Source organism: Chiloscyllium plagiosum, unplaced genomic scaffold (assembly GCF_037043375.1).
Source record: "Chiloscyllium plagiosum isolate Xiang-an unplaced genomic scaffold, Cpla_swu_hap1 HiC_scaffold_19, whole genome shotgun sequence".
Taxonomy (NCBI): Eukaryota; Metazoa; Chordata; class Chondrichthyes; order Orectolobiformes; family Hemiscylliidae; genus Chiloscyllium; species Chiloscyllium plagiosum.
In genome coordinates this window covers 30,634,114-30,652,667 of record NW_028270157.1, presented here as the reverse complement: position 1 = coordinate 30,652,667, position 18,554 = coordinate 30,634,114, and the positions used below count along the sequence as shown (strand labels likewise).

Here is an 18,554-nt window from a genome sequence, read left to right as displayed (position 1 = left end):
TTTGATAAAGGTTTCCCATGGGAGACTGGTTAGCAAGATTAGATCTCATGGAATATAGGAATAACTAGCCATTTGGATACAGAACTGGCTCAAAGGTAGAAGACAGAGGTTGGCGGTGCACTGTTGCCTTTCAGATTGGAGGCCCATGACCAGTGGAGTGCCACAAGGATCGGTGCTGGGTCCACTGTCCTTTTATATAAATGATTTGGATGTGAGTAAGTTTTGCAGATGACACCAAAACTGGAGATGTACTGGAAAACCAAAAAGGTTATCTCAGAGTACGATGGAATCTTGATCAGGTGGGCCAATGGGCTGAGGAGTGGCAGATGGAATTTAATTTCGATAAATGTGAGGTGCTGCTTTTTGGAAAAGCAAATCAGAGCAGCACTTATACACTTAATGGTAAGGTCCTGGGGAGTGTTTCTGAACAGAGACCTTGGGGTGCAGATTCATAATTCCTTGAAAGTAGAGTTGCAGGTAGATAGTGAAGATGATGTTTGGTATGCTTTTCTCTGTTGGTCAGAGTATTGAGTACAGGAGTTGGGAGGTTATGTTCCAACTGTAACAGGACATTGGTTAGTCCACTTTTGGAATTCTGGTGTCCTTCCAATCGGAAAGATGTTGTGAAACTTGAAAGGGTTCAGAAAAGATTTACAAGGATGTTCCCAGGGTTGGGATCAACTAGGAGAAAGTGAGGACTGCAGATGCTGGAGTACCAGAGTTGAAAAATGTGGTGCTGGAAAATCACAGCAGGCCAGGCAGCATTCTAGGAGCAGCAGAATGGACGTTTCGGGCATAAGACCTTCTTCAGGGTTGGAGGATTTGAGCTACAGGGAGAGGCTGAATAGGTTGGGGCTGTATTCCCTGGAGAGTCGAGGCTGAGGGGTGAACATATAGAGGTTTATAAAATCATGAGGGGCATGAATAGGATAAATAGACAAAAGTTTTTCCCTGGGATGGGGGAGACTAGAACTAGAGGGCATAGGGTTAGGGTGAAAGGGGAAAGATATAAAAGGGACCTAAGGGGCAACTTTTTCCTGCAGATGGTGTTGCATGTATGGACTGAGCTGCTAGAGGAAGTGGTGGAGGCTGCAGCATTTAAAAGGCATCTGGATAGGTGTAAGAATAGGAAGGGCTTAGAGCGATATGGGCCAAATGCTGGCAAATGGTTATGGAATGAACTGCCAGAGGGAGTGGTGGAGGCTGGTACAATTGCAACATTTAAGAGGCATTTGGATGGGTATATGAATAGGAAGGGTTTGGAGGGATATGGGATGGGTGCTGGCAGGTGGGACTAGATTGGGTTGGGATATCTGGTCGGCATGGACAGATTGGACTGAAGGGTTTGTTTCCATGCTGTACATCTCTATGACTGAGTCTGGCTAGTTAACAGGAAACAATATTCTATCCATGCCAAAATTTTAACCCGACACGAGGAGCTCTTATTTTCTACAACAACCCCTCCGAAAACGAACAGGAAATGACATCACCACAAACCCCAGGAACCCCATCCAGAAGAAAGATATAAATAGAAATCAGGAGTTAACAGCTTCGCTTCACTTGGAGGTCGCCATTGATGATGTTACCTAGCCAGGTAATGAAACATCTGGATATCAAATCTACAGCTCAGCGAGCAAGCCTACACCCTAAACTAAGTCATATGATTTATGCTGTCCTGGTTATTAAATATACTTGCATGCAATACCAGAAACACATTTAATGGAGTTGAGGGGTTTAGGGAAACACATTGAATGGGTACAATGCTGAAGTTAGGTTAGTGGATGGAGGGGAATTTGTTGCAAATTTACTCAGCAGGTGAAAATCATGCTAGTGGTGATGTTAACTGGTAACAAAGTATTTGTTTACTCAACTTGGTGTCTGATAATTTTGGTAGCGTTTTGTGAGACAGGATTAATATGTAATGTGTGTGGTGGTGAAACAATGTACGTTGCTCATTATTAGGTTATGAAAGGAAGTACCTTGGAATTTTATTTAAATAAAATAATTTATGGTTATTTGTTGGGACAAGATCCTAGAGATGCACAGCAAAAGTCCTTCAATTGTGGCATTATTGTTATATTAGTAAAATGTTATGTGAATAAAATTATATTTAATACTCTTTTATATTAAGACAGTACAAATCATAATTCTGTGTTCCGTTTAGCTTTTCTGATTAAAGGTGTATTAAAGCAAAGCTATGGAGTTTTATGGGTTCTTGAAACAAAATGCCAGGATGCCTGTTGTTGCCAACCCCGCATGTGCACATACGTTGCAGTAAATTTGGTAATCCACTCAGTAATTTTAATAGCTGTTTTTTTTAAAAGGTACCTTTTTTGAGTTATTCCTACAACATTAAATTGAGCTGAAGCAGATGATTCTTGTTTACAGAAGTACAAATTATGGCGCAACAACAGCAGTTAGGTAACAATTGATTCAATAGATTTGTATGACCAAAGGATATCAAAGCTATTTTCATAGTTAATATTCTGTACCAATACTCTTGCCTTCCTGTTAGCATGCTGGCTTCCCACAGTGGTATATTAGACTATGTAGCCATATTAATTCCCACACTTTGTATTGAGAAGCATTTTCTTAACACCATGTGGTGAAACCCAGACTGTGTTTTCCTGATGTGACTGAGGATTTTCATGGATCCCTGAACAAAGTAAAGATGTGGAGAAAAAAAAATTCTCCTTTTCCATTGATCTGACAATGCAACCCAAATATTTGATTGCAAACGAAAAAGGAGGATAAAGAGCATAGATATTGCAGATACCTCCTTGAGTAATGCTCAGAGGTTTTAAGGTCTACTGAAATGTAGCATTGCTCAGTCCATTGGAGTAATTCAGAAGCCACACTGTCATTATTTAACGGATGGCAGCTTCAGTACTAATTGTAATACTTTTCCAACAGTATCTTTGCATTCAATTAGTAAGAAAAGTGGGGATTACCCAGAATAAATAGCATTCACGAGCCTGACCAATTATACTGGCTAACGGTTGAGGACAGTCAGAGTCATACCGCACGGAAACTGACTATTTGATCCAACTCGCTCGTGCTGACCAGGATACTCCTAAAAGGCTCTGTCTAGGTTCCTGTATGACAGATAAGTACAAATCTATAAATAGGTGACCTTAATATTACATTGCAAATGGCAAAGCTTGATGCTGAGGAAAGAAATAAAATTGTTTAATTTGTAATTCAACAAATCGCAAAGATTCTTAGCATATATCCTGTATGTAAGATGGATTATAAATAATGCAGTAGATGTTTTAGATGTCTCTTATAGCAATAGCAATTAATTTTTAAAGTGAATCTAGCAAAATGAAATTACTTTACAAAGCCCGAGTGAAGATGACTAATTCTAGTACAAAAGTATGCACACTGTTTCTGACTGACTTTGGTTAATTAGGAGTCTGATATATGGTGAAGAGTGGCGCACTTATTTAAAAATAAATTATTGAGAAATAGTTAAAAGTAGAATTTATATTTATCTATGCATTCACCCTATTACGTCTATCCTATGCATCTGTCAAGAATCTCATTTTGGAGACAGTGTGTATTATTGAAATTAACTGGGTAACACTGTGGCTAATCATTGTAGAATGCTGATAACAAATAGAGAATTCTGGAGAAACATAGCTGATCTGGCAGTATCTGTGGAGAGAGAAACAAAGTTTATGTTTTGAGTCTGGTATAACTTTTCTTCAAAACTATCTTTTTGACACTGCTGCAGATAGGAACCCATATCCTGTACTAGTTTTCAGCAGTTTTCTGGAGCTGAGTGGAAAGAATCTTAGTCTCCATGATTGGTTATTTATAGTTTTTTAAAAAATCAAATAAATGGCTGATTTTGCCTTGTTTTTATTTCAGGATCTTTGGAGCTGGACAATCCACCTCAGCCAGTTAATAACCACCACGCTCACTCTCACACGCCAATAGAAAGTAGGTATCATGTCACGTGCTTTACAAGTTGTTTTTGGTTAGGTTGACTCAGTGTTCCTTGGACACATTAGTAAGACTCTTCTGTTTTTTTTTTAAAAATGTAATTATTATTGTTTTGATCACACGCTTAGACCAATTAGCTTTTACGTAGCCTAGAAATGTTGAATGCAGATACTGATTGGCTCTGTAGAAAAGTGTTCCTTTCCCAAGTAGTTAATATGTTATCTTATTTCATTTTTCAAAAAATGTTTGCCATCCACACAAATAATAGTGGGAAAGATCACCAAGATTAAGTGGAACATTGCTGTTAATATGTCATATCAGTGTTTCATTATTCACTATTGGCACTAATCACGCTGCTATCTAATACTAGTACTCAGCTACTCCAGAATTTTCTTGATCCAGAAAGTAATTTCTTGAAGCTGATGCTAAATCAGTTATTGTTAAGTAAATTTTTAAAATGTGGAAAATAAGGTACATGTATTCTAATCTGTATTCAATTTATTGTTATTTTTCCAGAACGGAAATATAATCCATCTAGCCACCATACTACAGATCATATTCCCGAGAAGAAATTCAAGTCAGAAGCTCTTTTGTCTACCCTTACATCAGATGCCTCAAAAGAAAATACGCCAGGTAATTTGAATTCCTTGGCAACTAAAACTATAACATCATTTTACTACAGCAACACCTCATTATATAGTGTCTATAATATATTAAGATGTACTAAAAAGCTTCACAGATCAATTCAAAACAAATAATGACTTCGAGTTGCATACAGATTAGATCAAATGGTCAAAAACGTAGTCAAAAAGGTATGTTGTAAGGAGTGTCTTATAAGAAGAAAGTGACATGGAAAAGTACAGCGGGAGAATTCCAGGGTATGGGGCCAATACAACAAAGGCATAGCCACTATTGATAGAGCAGTTAAAATTGGAAATGTACAGGATGTCAGAATTAGAGGAGTATAGATGCCTATGAGGAAATAGAGGTAGAAAGGGGCAGGACCATGGAGAAATTTATGTACCAGGATGATAATTTTACAGACAAGGTGTTGCTTGACAGGGAGCTATTAGGCAACAAGCACAATGGGACTTCTTACAAGTTAAGACCGAGGCAGCAGAATTTTGGATGACCTTAAATTTACAGATAGTGGAATATGGGGGGCAAGCCAAGAATGCGTTAATTTAAGATTTAATGCAGATTTAAGAGGAATGGGAGTTATAGCAACAGGGTGAGTTGAGCCAGGGCAATGTCATGTGATATTATAGTGTAAATAGAGCACATAGCTCTGCATTTTATCTGCAGGCTCCCTTATTTGCAAGGACTACCTAGCCATGAAAGTCTAGTGGGTGTGTTTCCATGCCTAGAAGATTCTGTTAATGAATGTATATTACCTTAGCCACAGCCAGTATGCATTCAGCCTGCCGCAGTCAGGCAAGCACACGTCTTTGGCAGGAATCAAAGACTGGCTACTAGATGACAGGATATGCTCATACTATCGTTTGTTTATGATTCACTTGATCATTTATATATCATGTATCTACAGTGAGAGTCAAGCACCGACCAGAAAAGACATGTAGCAAAAGTCTGACACAAATAAAGAGGGTATTATTCATTACAGTGCTTGCTTCTACCGTGAAATATTAACATCATTATAATTGCACAACTAGCACAACTTTATAACTACAAAGCTGAACTTTTTAATTAAATTTACTGAGGAGATTTTATAGCATTGAGATTGCAACATTTTAAAATACCAACCCACAACATTTATTTTAAAAAATGTCCGCAATATTCCCAATGTTAATAGAAACTTAAACTTTCCGGATTCAGATCCAAATCCATATTTTCACCAATAAAGACCATTCATTTTACCCTACTTGTACACAAATATTTCTATATATCTGTAAACTTTCAAGTTTCCTTGAAATCTGTTAATTAATTTTAAGATGTATTTTTTACAATAGACTAATAGATAGGTAGGTCTGAAAACATTATCTCCTCCAACCTTCATTGGCATGAGTAATAGTGATTCCCACTGCCTGGATAGTTCTGGGGGAGTAACCCTCATGAACAGTTAAATACAGTGATTGACTAATGAGGTTTGTAGGTTTAGATGTATAGCTCTTTAAAGTACATTGTAAAGGTGCAGTAAATAGTCAAGAAGGCTAATGGAATGCTGGTCTTCATTTCTAGAGGGCTGGAGGATAGAAATGCAGATGTTACGCTGCACTTGTAAAATAAAATTCCTACTTAGGCCTCACCTAGGGTATTATGATCAGATCTGGCCCCCACACTTTTTTTTTTTAAGAAGAATGTTTCCTCCCTGGAGAGAGTTCAACACCGGTTTACAAGGATGATACCTGGACTTCAGGGGTTAAGGTATGAGGAGAGATTAGACAAAGTATCCCTGTATTCTCTAGAATTTAGACAGTTAAGAGGTGATCTGATTGAGGGTCTTCAGGATATTGATGAGAAAAGACAAGGTGGATGAAGATTAACTATTTCTGCAGGTTGGTGATTCTAGAACAAAGGGGCATTGTCTAAGAATTAGGGCCAGGCCATTCAAGAGAGCTATTGGGAAGCACTTCTACATGCAAAGAGTAATTAATGTTTGGGATTAACTTCCTCAAATTGTGGTCAAGGCTAATTGAATTGTTAAATTTAAATCTGAGATAACAAAGTTTTACGAAGTAAGTGTATCAATAGATATGAATCCAAGGCAAGTGTATGGAGTTAGGCTAAAGTCAAAACATGCGGTGCTGGAAAAGTACAGCCGGTCAGGATCCGAGGAGCAGGATGAAGAGCTTATGCTCGAAACATCGACTCTCCTGCTCTTTGAATGCTGTCTGACCGGCTGTGCTTTTTCCAGCACCACACCTTTTGACTCTGATCTCCAGCATCTGCAGTCCTCACTGTCTCCCAATATGGAGTTAGGCCACAGATCAGTCATGATCGTATTGAATGGCAGAGAAGGCTCGAGGGGCTGAATGGCTGACTCCTGTTTCGAAGTTCTTAACATGTCTCCAGATTTGTGATAGTGTGCTGTTTAGGTAAAAACAAGGACTGCAGATGCTGGAAACCAGATTCTAGATTAGAGTGGTGCTGGAAAATTACAGCAGTTCAGGCAGCATCCGAGGAACAGGAAAATGAACATTTCGGGCAAAAGCCATTCATCAGGAGTGCTAGTGTGCTGTTTCCTTGTTGTGTAATCCTTGCATCTAGGCCTTTGGACGCTAGCTCAGCAAGAGAAGGATGGGAGAACAACTTCTGTCAAAAAACAGTCCTTAAGCAATTACTCATTCAGAGTTGCCTGAGATGCCTCTGTTTGAAACAGAACTATCTATTATGAATCAACTTGTGTGGTGTAATTTAAACTTCAGTACTACACAATACTTGAAATTTGTTAATCTTAGCTTTTCCATGTCCCTGTTCAATTAGATGCAAATTGATATTTGTTTGGTAGAAGATTGGCAAGTGTTAAATTCTTATTCAATGAATGCGAAAATAGAAATTAAGTAAAATAAAATCATACTGATATGCCATTGAGATTAGATTCCTGGACTGCACTACAAATGTGATCAGTAAGTTTGATTAGAATAAGTGAATTCCAAATCCTTCAATTAATGATATTTCCATACAATAGCCACATTTATTATGGCATACAACTTATGGAGACTAAGAGAATAATACAGCTAACATTTTATTAACTGGCAGCTATGGGACCAGGAGTGTGCCAGTTGATTAAATGTTCCGGTTGATCAAGAGGTCAGTGTAATCAATGTATAAACACGCTAAGTATTAGAAAAGCAGTGCAGGAGATCTGTACATAATTGTACTTTATTTACAGCACAAATCACAAAAATAATTTTGTAACTTTGTTTTAAAAGAAATTTACCAGCAGAGATCTTTCACAATTGCACCCTCAACTGACTATTGGGCATTGCAGAGATTGCAATAATGCAATAAACTTCCAGTATTTGAGGTATATAATGTTTACCCATTTATCAAGGGTGCCAGTTCATAAGGTGTCAATTCAGACGTTTTCTGTATTAAAATAATAAAACTCTACTAGTTGTACCACAGAGTATGGCTAATTGTCAAAATGATTGATAATCCTTTATGCTATACAAGTGTTAGTTCATTAACTTAATGGATACCGAAAGTGAAGTGAACTGTTCCATTTATGTGATCTTTGAATTGAAATTCCTAAATTTGCAAAATAAGTAAGAAATCCTTTTACACATTTCCATGCCTTTGGAAAACAATGCTATTGCGCTCAATAACTCTTGTGATTTATTTTACTAAAGTAAAGAAATGATTGAATTCAAAGCTGAGATGCAGTACAATGAGTCCTTGGTACACAAGAAAGTTATTTGCCCAAATGTTTATTTTGGGCTAATGCTGCAACAAGCCTCCTCCCATTTTTGTTCACCTGATCCTATTAGCATATCTTTCTATTAATTTCTTCCACATGTCCTTAGCTAAATTCCCTTAATTGTATCTGTTTTTGCTTCAACTGCTCTTTGCATATTCTTAATACACTTTGAAGCATTTCTCCTGAATCACGTATGGTAATATTTTAGGAGATTAAAATGTGTTGATGGTGCTGATCTTCAGTTTGGAAGTTTCTGTCGATTCACAAATTTCTGAGGTTGCATTCTTTTTGGTTGTGGGTGGGGAAAAGGAACTTCTACAGCATAGCCTCTGGAGGAACGTTGTAATAATGATAGCAACATCTAGATTTTCGTATTATTCTGTGCAGATTTATGAAGTTGCTGTTACTTTCAGTGGACACTGAAAGTTTCACATCATTACACTGCAAAATCCTAACAATGGGATGTTTCCAATGTTAATGGACACTTGAGCCAAATTTACTGTCCAATGGGATGAAAATTGAGTCAGTCAGTTCAGTGGAAGAAGAATTTATGAAGTATAGAGAAACTGGGTTATCACATGATACATCATGTGGTTACATTTAAATAGAAAACAATTGTTAATTGATTAAATGTGTCTGACGTTTACCGATTGAAGTTTTTCTTTTGATCTTTTTCAGGATGCCGTAATAGTAATTTAACATCGACTTCTAACAGTGTCTACAATATTAATTCATCACAGCCTCTCAGTTCATATAATCTTACCTCATTAACTCCAGGAGCAGGTCCTGGAGCTGCAGCTATTACAATGGCAGCAGCCCAAGCTGTTCAAGCAACAGCACAGGTAATTTACATCATAGAAATATTAACTGGTTTGGTTTTAAAGACTCCAGCACTCATTTCATACCAGATTATCTGAGTAGATTGCTATATCAGATAAGTGGTGCAAGTTCTGGCTAATATTTATCCTTCAATCAGAGTCACAAAAATGGAAATTGCTTGAAAAAACTAGCAGGTCTGGCAGCATCTGTGGGGAGAAAGCAGTGTTAACGTTTTGAGACCAGTGATCCTTCTTCAGAACTGATATGGAACATTAACTGGACATTAGCTCTGTTTTCTCTCCACAAATGCTGCCAGACCTGCTAGGTTTTTTCCAGCAGTTTCTGTTTGATTTCCAACATCTGTAGTTCTTTGGGTTTTTTTTCACCAAAGTAGGTTATTTGGTCATCATATCGCTGTTTGTGAGACCTTGCAGTGTACAAATAGGCTGCTGCAATATTACACCTCTATCTTGACTATGGAGAAATGATGACATAGTGATAATGGCACTGAACTTGCAAGCCAGAGGTCTAAGCTAATCCTCTGGGGACATAGGTTAGCACCAAGGTAGTTGGTAAATTCATTTAATATAAAAAGTCTGGAATATAAACCTGGTATTAGTAATGGTGACTATGAAGCTATTATCAATTATCATACAGAAAAGGTTCCAAACTAAGTGGGGGTGTGGCAAACAAATTTGACCCCAAATATCTCCAAAAAAGCTGAGGAAAATTTAATTCCCATTGATGGAAAGTTGCCCCTGTTAGTAGAATAGATGGGCTGCAACTGGAGTTAGGGAAAGAGTGAGACTATATGGAAGGGTAGGAGTATTAAGGAGGAGTGGAGACATAGAAACAGGCTGCAAGAGGCTGGATAGATAAGAAGTGGCTACAGATGGGGTGCGGGTTGGGAAACAAGTCTCCATGGTGTAAGAAAGAAAGAAAGAAGTTGCAATGAAGGGTAGGGGAATGAAAAAGATAGGAGGAAGAGGTTCGGGAAGGAGGGAAGAAAGAGGCTGCATTGTGAATGGGTGGAGAATGAGATGCTGTAAGGTGGGAAATGGGGCAAGAGTTAAGATGCTAGGGGGTAATAGCGAGGGAGGTTGCAAGAGACAGGGAAGAGGCAGATTAAAGGAAGGGAAAGCAATTCTGCAAAGGAAAGAGAACAGTTTAAAAGCTGTCAACAAAGATGTATTGAGCTAACCAGGAGCCAGAAAATCTCCAAATCATTTGGCTATGGTGAATATGGAATCTTCAGCTCAAAGCTAACTATGTTCATGAGTTACCACCTGGATGAAATATTGCAATAACGTCAGTTGTTGAATTTAAATCTGAGATGCAGTAAAAATGGTAGTAACTGCCCAGTTAAAATCTTTGTTTTGTGCATATGCGATGGTGGTACATTTGCTGTGAACTCACCAGTCTATGGAATGTGTGTTTAAGGTGGGTTTTTTTGTGTAGAAGTGCATGTGTATTGTTACAACCGGTTCTGCTATAATGCTTGTTTCTTCAACACGAATTGGTTCAGCGCAATTGAAGAATTTAGATTGTTATTTGCAGAATGTGAACTTTCCTTACCTGTATCGGAAATAACACCATTCTGGCCCCATTAGTTTAAATGGCATGGCTAATGCATGAATTTCTTGGGTATTGCGAGATTGCACGAGAACTGAACTATCGCATTCTATCAGAAATGACTGTACTTAAAATAAATGTTTGCTGAATTATGCCTATTGTCTTATGCTAATTTAAGTAGTGTCTAGGAATTTTGATTTGTTGTGTTTTGACTTAAAATTTGAGGTAGCATTGGTAATTATTGAGGTTATTGAAGAAGTATTGTAATTCAACTTTTGTTTGAGACCAGATTTCCCCATACATCAACAAAAATACAGAAAAGGTATTGTTATTATCCAATAAATTGCCCAATAAATTAGTGAGAATGATAAAGAAGTCCCTGAAAACCAAAATGTAGATCCAAAAATCAAAATGTACTATTCAAGAAAGCATCAGAAAGAGCTCTTAAGGTAGGGTCATGGGATTTCTACCTTGGCAAAAATCAATCCAATTCACTAATGGGAAGAAATCTGATCTTTGTCTGACAGCCATGTGACTATAGATCCATACCAATATCCTCCGAAGTAGCCTAACAAGCTAGTTAGTTCAAGGACAATTAACGATGGGCAACAAATATGGGCCTTGGCAGGAATGCTCACATCCTATGGAAGAATAAAGATTGCATTTCAAATGTCCTTAATTGGCTGTTTAGAGCAGTTTTAATATGAAATTGCTGTATAAATTTGAATATTTTTATTACCATAAATAAAATGTCATTAACAAAGATACCAGTAATGTGCAGGTAGATTGACATACAGTAATTACGATGCCATAGATGCTTCTATAATTTTGTCTACTAGATAATCTTAACATATTCATATCAATAGAGTTAATAAATAGACAATAGGTGCAGGAGTAGGCCATTCTGCCCTTCGAGCCTGCACCACCATTCAATATGATCATGGCTGATCATACTTGGTCATGCATTTTAATTCTGAATCAGCTGAAAGTTTCAGAAGTTTTCGCAACAATTAATTGTGTACAGTAATGTAACTACTCAAATATTGTAAATAGCTGTAAAACATTTAGGGGTGATTTAGGACTGTAGTTTTTTTTGAACTGCTTGATAATTCATTATTTTAATACTACTTGTGGAAGAATTACTTAAAAATGAATTACAAAAAATTATAATTCTACAGGATGTCCATATTTAATTCTTTAATTGAGAGCATCAACATTAGCTTTAGTCTTGCAAATTGTCTATTCCACATTACAAAATAGAATCTTAGACCAGGTATTATATTACCGATAATTGGCAAATGTGATTATTAATTTGTTATTATATCATAATCTCTGAAGTACTTTGAACATTTTATTGTTACAAATATTGGTAAGTGGAGAGGATTTCTTCTTAAAAAAAAGTTAAATGTTTGTGATGCACTTTAAAGTACAATTCTGAATTGTAAAGAATTTACTTCTCTTTTTGATGTGCAAGATGAAGGAAGGGAGGAGGACATCTACTATAAAGGCCACTTATGAAGCATTTAAAAACAATGACTTCCAACTTGCACGAGAGTTCTCTATCTCAAGGGAATCTACAGGATATTCCTCAACGCTAGCATCCACCCTGACACAAACATTATCAACATCAGCCACAGATTCACGCAGCGGTCGAAAAAATAAGTAAGTGTTTCTGCTATTAAGGAATTCACCAATTTTTGCTTTTTATCTAGTCTTAGGGTGTGTTTCATGTCTTAAAACAATTTATATCATCTATGTCACAACAAAACTTTTTTTAAAATATATTTTTATTGGAAAAATAGATTGTTTTAATATTACAATAAAGTACAAAACAATACAATTCAAAACAATACTAAAAACACAAGTTTAACAAAATCCCAACTGGCTTTTTAGCTAACAACAAACTAATAAATAATAATAACTCAGCCCAGCCAAACAAAACACTCATACGTTCACAGTTCCTCCTCTCTGGATATTGAACTTGTAAAATACAATCGTTACAGCTATACAAAAGCCCTTGTTAGTGTGGCAGATAGATCTGTGTCCAGGTATTTCAAAAAGGGCTGCCATATCTTATAAAAATTCTCGGTTTTACGGTGTGCTATACTTGTGAGAAAATCTAAGGGAATATGCTCCATAACGATCTTTAGCCAGTCCGCAAGGCCCGGGGTATTCAGATGTCCACCTAGCAAGATATTCTTTCTTGCATGGAATGTGAGAATATTGACAAGTTTTTTTCTTATGCGCGTCTGCAGGGAATACAGTGGGCAGGCCCAGAAAAAAAAAACCATTTTAATAGCTAAATATATTTGCCACAAAAGTTTGTTCCTCTTCATAATGGCCAACACATTTTGATTGGGTGTGTTTACACTAGTAGTTCAGTAAAATGTTAATCCAAATTTAAGACCTGACTTTGGGATTAAATTCTCTGGGCAGATTTAATGTAGGCACTCAGGGTCGCACGTGTCATCTAGAAAGCCAGGGAGTCCTGCTTTGGCTTTCTTTCAGGAAGGTCAGCTGTATTAGTTGAGTGTCAGCCAGAAATGGGCTTTTCCCAAGAGCAAAGACCTGGACATGGAAGTCCTGCTTGCTGAGATTTGCCAACTAGTCATTAGACCTAGGATTGCCAAAGGGCCCAAGCTGATGAGGGGCTGGAGATGGAAGGGAGTAGTTAACCAGCCACTGAGAGTCTTTCAAAATCACTCCATACCCAGAACTCTCAAGTTTGCTTTTCAGGATTCATGCAATGCTGTGTTTCCTTTCCATGATGGGTGGATACGATCATTGACATGAAGAGGACAGTAGTTCCCCACCAAAGGTGCTTAATTTCTGATGAGGCAGGAAGCCCTTTGACAAATCAGTCGACTACAATCATATACAGAGTAGTGATAGAAAGGCAGCGGGCTTGCCAGCTTCCTACTCAATTAAAATGCCTGTGGCCACCAAATATGGCATAGGGACAGCATTAAACTTCCCCTGTCTTAATCTGTTTCTAGTCCACTTTGTTGTCAGGCCCTGACTGAAATTTTAGGTTATATATGCATTTTTACTTATGTTATTAGAAAATCATTTTGCAGTAAATGAAAATTCATTCATAGTATCTGAATGGTTGTTTTCACTCCAGCAAACAAAGTGGTTATCAAATCATATTAAAAGTTGCAACTAGTAACTTAACTGATTTGTAGCCATTCTAAAATAACTGTTTTGTATTGATCAAATCTTCTGTGTTGAGAAGGAATGGAAAGTGATTTGGTTCATTCAAGTTTCAAGATTGAACCAGGTATATCTTTTCAAAATTTTTTTTGTCAATTTCTTGCAAGAAAGAAAAGAGTTTTATATTTGATAGATAAAGTACTCAACTGTTTTTCTAGCTAGAGAAAATAATGTCTTACCAAAACTTTTTTGTCTTCTCTGTACTTCCCTTTTACTTTCTCCAAGACAATGTTTTGTCCAATCCATCATCTTCAAACCCTTTTCTCCTGCAGAATAAATTGTCATGCTTGTTTGAAGTTTTGGTCTTCTTGCATTTGAAACAATAAGTGCAAAATGGAACGTTTCCACCTTTTGAGCGGTCTTTAAATTCATAGAGTCCTACAGCACGGAGACAGGCCCTTCAGCCAATACTGGTCCATGCCGACCAATGAGTTCTGAAATTCAGGTGGCTTATTCTCTCAAGGTTTTCAATAACGCGATAAATTTTCTTATGTAATGTCACTGATTATGTCAAATATTGTATTAGTGCAATACATAAATTTGCAGATCTTTTGAACAGAGGCACTTTCTGCAAGAATTGCATTATCATTTACATTCATACTGATATAATTTATATATACTAGTGGAGATTAAAGTACCAGTTTTAAGTTTGTTGAATTTATTTGCAGAGTCATCAAAAATATTTGAGAGAGAATGTTTTTAATATGTCAATTGTGACGTCAGTTTTCTTCATTTGATTTTGTTTGTTTACTGCTGTTTTTAATTTAAATGTGTTTCTCCAAGTGTGAGCTATTATTTTAGTATTCTAATATTTATAAATTCTGTTCATAAATCTTCTGTTTAAAATTTTGTTTCTACGATTTTGTTATGTGAACAACTGAAATATCTAAAAAGATGCACATGGATACACAACAGAAGAGATTATTGCAATTTAAGGAGTTCTCTTCATTACTTCAATGTTTGAAATAGTATGTATGAAACGATCACTTATTTTGATGTTAGCATCAATATTATTCCTGGCCTGTTTGTTATTTTAAAAATGATTTTCTCCTCACTATGATTCTACAAGAATGGAGTTGGATATATATTTGAAAAGGAGTAAGTAATAAGATACAGGAAAATAAAATTAGAGTAACTAGAATGACTTACTGTGTCTGAAAAATACAAAGTGTGCGACCAAACTGAAAGACCCAAAACTGATGTTAAATTGAACCTCTAGCTTTGTTAAAATTACTTGGACAAACTAGCAGCATCTGTCGCTCCACTAAAACTAAGAATAATATAGCCCATTTGAATAATTATGGGTGCAATTCAATGTTTGTGGGGGTAATAGTCCAACATAATTTTAGTATTAAGTGTTGAATTGCAGAATCAAAAATAATATTTGCAATGCATAAGAAATCTGTGTGTATGGTGAACAACCTCAGCAGAGACATGAATTTGTTGAGCTTACTTTTGATGAATACAATTTGATAAGCATATTTAAGTACACATTATATTAATGTCTGCGATCCAAGTTGTAGCTGCATATAGGAGTATTATACAGTCTATTCATTATCACATCATTGTGTAAAACCAGGAAGATTTGATATTTAAAATGCTAGTAGTGGTCACTAATATTAGCTTTGGTCTACTCATGCTCTGCTGTCGATTGCTATGAAAATTCTTTTTATTTATATTGTCGTTCTCTATTAATAAAATGTGAACTATCCAGATGTCTATAATTTAGCCCAAATGCCAATCTGTAAGGTTTATACATCCCCTTTTTTGTTTTTTGCAGAAATAGCAACAAGTCCTCGAATCACCAGTCCTCCTCATCATCTTCATCGTCATCTTCCTCCTCCTCTTCTTCTGTAGTAGCGCAGGAGATTCCTCAGCAGACCCCAGCTTTACCAGAGTCTGATTCCAATAACCAAGTGGATTGGACATATGATCCTAATGAGCCTCGTTATTGTATCTGCAATCAGGTGAGTTTGGAATAAAGATGCTGAATACAGAGCATATTTCATGTTATTTTTGCTATTTTTATTTTTGCATGCTTCAAACAATATACACAGATTTCCAAGAGATGTATATAGTCATGCAAGAACTATTGTTAGAAATTTACCTTTAGATTTTCAGCACAGACTCTAAAGATTATGAATTCACATTATTTGCAGAATGTATAGTTTGAAACAAATTAACTTGTAATTGATTTTAAAATGTAGCAGATTCTGAAAATGAAAATATGGCTGACACGATGCCCTTTCAATGTATGTAACATGCAGTGCCTGGCACATAAATGGATAGAAACTTGTTGGACCAAATATATGTCAATTTCAAACCTCTAGAAATTTATTTTTGTTGAAAAAAAATCAAATTTAGTACTGCCTTGTATTAGAAATAGATGTGAAAATCCAAAATCAAATCCCAATTCCTAAAGAACTGGGGAAATTTTAACTTTACATCAGACACTAATATAAATGTCTCCGAGTTTAGTTATGAAAGCTGCTGAGTAGCTGAAAAACTAATGAGTAATGTATATTTTGGCACAGCATGAGAAATTATAACAATGTTGTAATCATAGATGGCCAGAAATGCAGCTGGACAAATGGTAAATCATACATTTTAACGAGGCTGCAATTGGTATTAAAATACCACCATGCCATAATAACCTAGCATAAAAAGTTGGATTGATGTCACTTCCCAGTATGCATTGTCAGTCCCAGCTTAATGATAACAATAGTTGAATAGTCCACGATTAACTCATTTAGCATAAAAGCAAGGCTGAAAATGTGTGTTTTTCTTCATTTTCAGGTGTCATATGGTGAAATGGTAGGGTGTGATAATCAAGATGTAAGTATTTTACATTATCTAATGTTAGAACCACTGCAAACTATAAAACTTGGTTGTCAACTACAGTAAAAAAAAAGTGAAAGATGACACTATTAATGGTGACTGATTTGCATTTGATGCATTAACATAGCCATATCAAAATTCATTTTAATGGTAAAATTAAACTGGATTATGAAGCTTCTAACAACAATTAATTTTCTTTTTAAAGTGCCCCATTGAGTGGTTCCACTATGGATGTGTTGGACTGACAGAAGCTCCAAAAGGAAAATGGTACTGTCCACAATGCACAGCAGCAATGAAAAGGCGTGGCAGTCGCCACAAATGATCTCCAAAAGCAGAGGAATTAGTTAGACTGGTGCTTTGTCCAAACATGCAAACTTTAAATAGAACATTGAATGAGAGCAACATCAGCTGCAATAAGTGACATTTTGCAGTGCACTTATTTATGTTCCTATTTGAGAATATAAGGCTTATTGATGAAACTTGGATTTTGCATTGATTTTTTTTGTGTAAAACACCAGATGACTATCTATCTTTATTCAAATATTCTCATAATAAACAATCTAACTGAAGCAAAAAAAACTAAATATATAATCAATATTTGTTTAAAGATGCTTTACTTTTGTGTTTAATTATTACTTCTGTGAAACTTAAAAGTTCAGCTGGCTGAAGTAAAATGCAATATTGGCAATAAATCTTGTAGAGCTGGCAAAGGTAGTGTCCTCCTGATACCTGAACAAACATTTCTATATCTTGTGAATGCCAGTTTGCCATTAGTGTTCAATGTTTTGGTGCAGCACGTTTGATATAAATGATATAAGAATAAAGTTATCAGTATGTCTTTGATACAAATTGAAAAATGTTATGACTTATGTATGTGGAAATGCGTTTTTTTTCCATTTGTATTAGATATGACATTAGTGTTTAACCAGTAAAACCCTTTATGATCGGTCAAGTGTGATTTCATTATTTTAGTGTCTGAAATGCAGTTCAATTACAGTTGCAATTTAATTCAACTGTTAATTGGAGTAAACCTTTTGTTTTTGCTTATGCATCTCTATTGTAAAGCAATGGTGCAGAGAAAAAAAATTACACGCTGCACAACAATGACTGGACCTCAAAAATATTTAGTTAACTATGAATTGCTTTGGGATGTCCTAAGGCCATTAACAATGTTATATAAATATAAGTCTCTTTTAAAGAATACAATATACTGTTGGCGCTTCCTGATAATTGTGTTAAAGCTACCACACTAATCTGTTCTTATTCTTCCCACTTGCATATGCAGACGAGATTAAACTTACAATATTTTGTAAAATTGCAGCTTTATATCACCTGAAGTTCTCCATATTTTGTTCAAATTGTAAGCAAGCCAATCAACATTGAAATACAGTCCAACTCATTTGATAAAGTCACATTTATTTTCTGGAGTCTTCCATGATCGAGCCAACTGAAATGTACAATATTATAAATATAAACTTAAAGCCTCTATTAGCTTCAAATTAATATTTCCCTATAATTATCAGTTAAGAAATGTAATTTTTACAAAAGTACCAATTCATTGAGTATGAAAATGCATTCAGCATATTGCCATATTTCACTTGAAGCAAAACCTTCTCAGCGATTGAACAGTAAAATTGTGGTTAAATCTAAAATTACTGTATGACTGGACAAACTTCGATTCGCAATTCAGTTCACTGCTGGCATGTTATCTGGTTCCATAATTTAGATTTTATAATTTTGTCTAATCAGTTTATTTTGAAGTATGCCATCTATGCCTATTGTCATT

The 18,554-nt window shown here is 36.0% G+C and overlaps 1 protein-coding gene across 1 annotated transcript in view; it reads left to right on the top strand.

The window, feature by feature from the left end:
• ing3 (inhibitor of growth family, member 3) overlaps window positions 1–17,720 on the top strand; it is a 30,412-nt gene extending 12,692 nt beyond the window's left edge. The window contains exons 6-12 of the mRNA XM_043709610.2: window positions 3,874–3,945; window positions 4,465–4,581; window positions 9,005–9,168; window positions 12,192–12,379; window positions 15,711–15,897; window positions 16,727–16,765; window positions 16,974–17,720. Of these exons, the coding sequence (XP_043565545.1) occupies window positions 3,874–3,945; window positions 4,465–4,581; window positions 9,005–9,168; window positions 12,192–12,379; window positions 15,711–15,897; window positions 16,727–16,765; window positions 16,974–17,090 (884 nt within the window). The 3' untranslated portion in view covers window positions 17,091–17,720. The remainder of the gene's footprint in view (window positions 1–3,873; window positions 3,946–4,464; window positions 4,582–9,004; window positions 9,169–12,191; window positions 12,380–15,710; window positions 15,898–16,726; window positions 16,766–16,973) is intronic.
• Window positions 17,721–18,554: the final 834 nt, after the last annotated feature.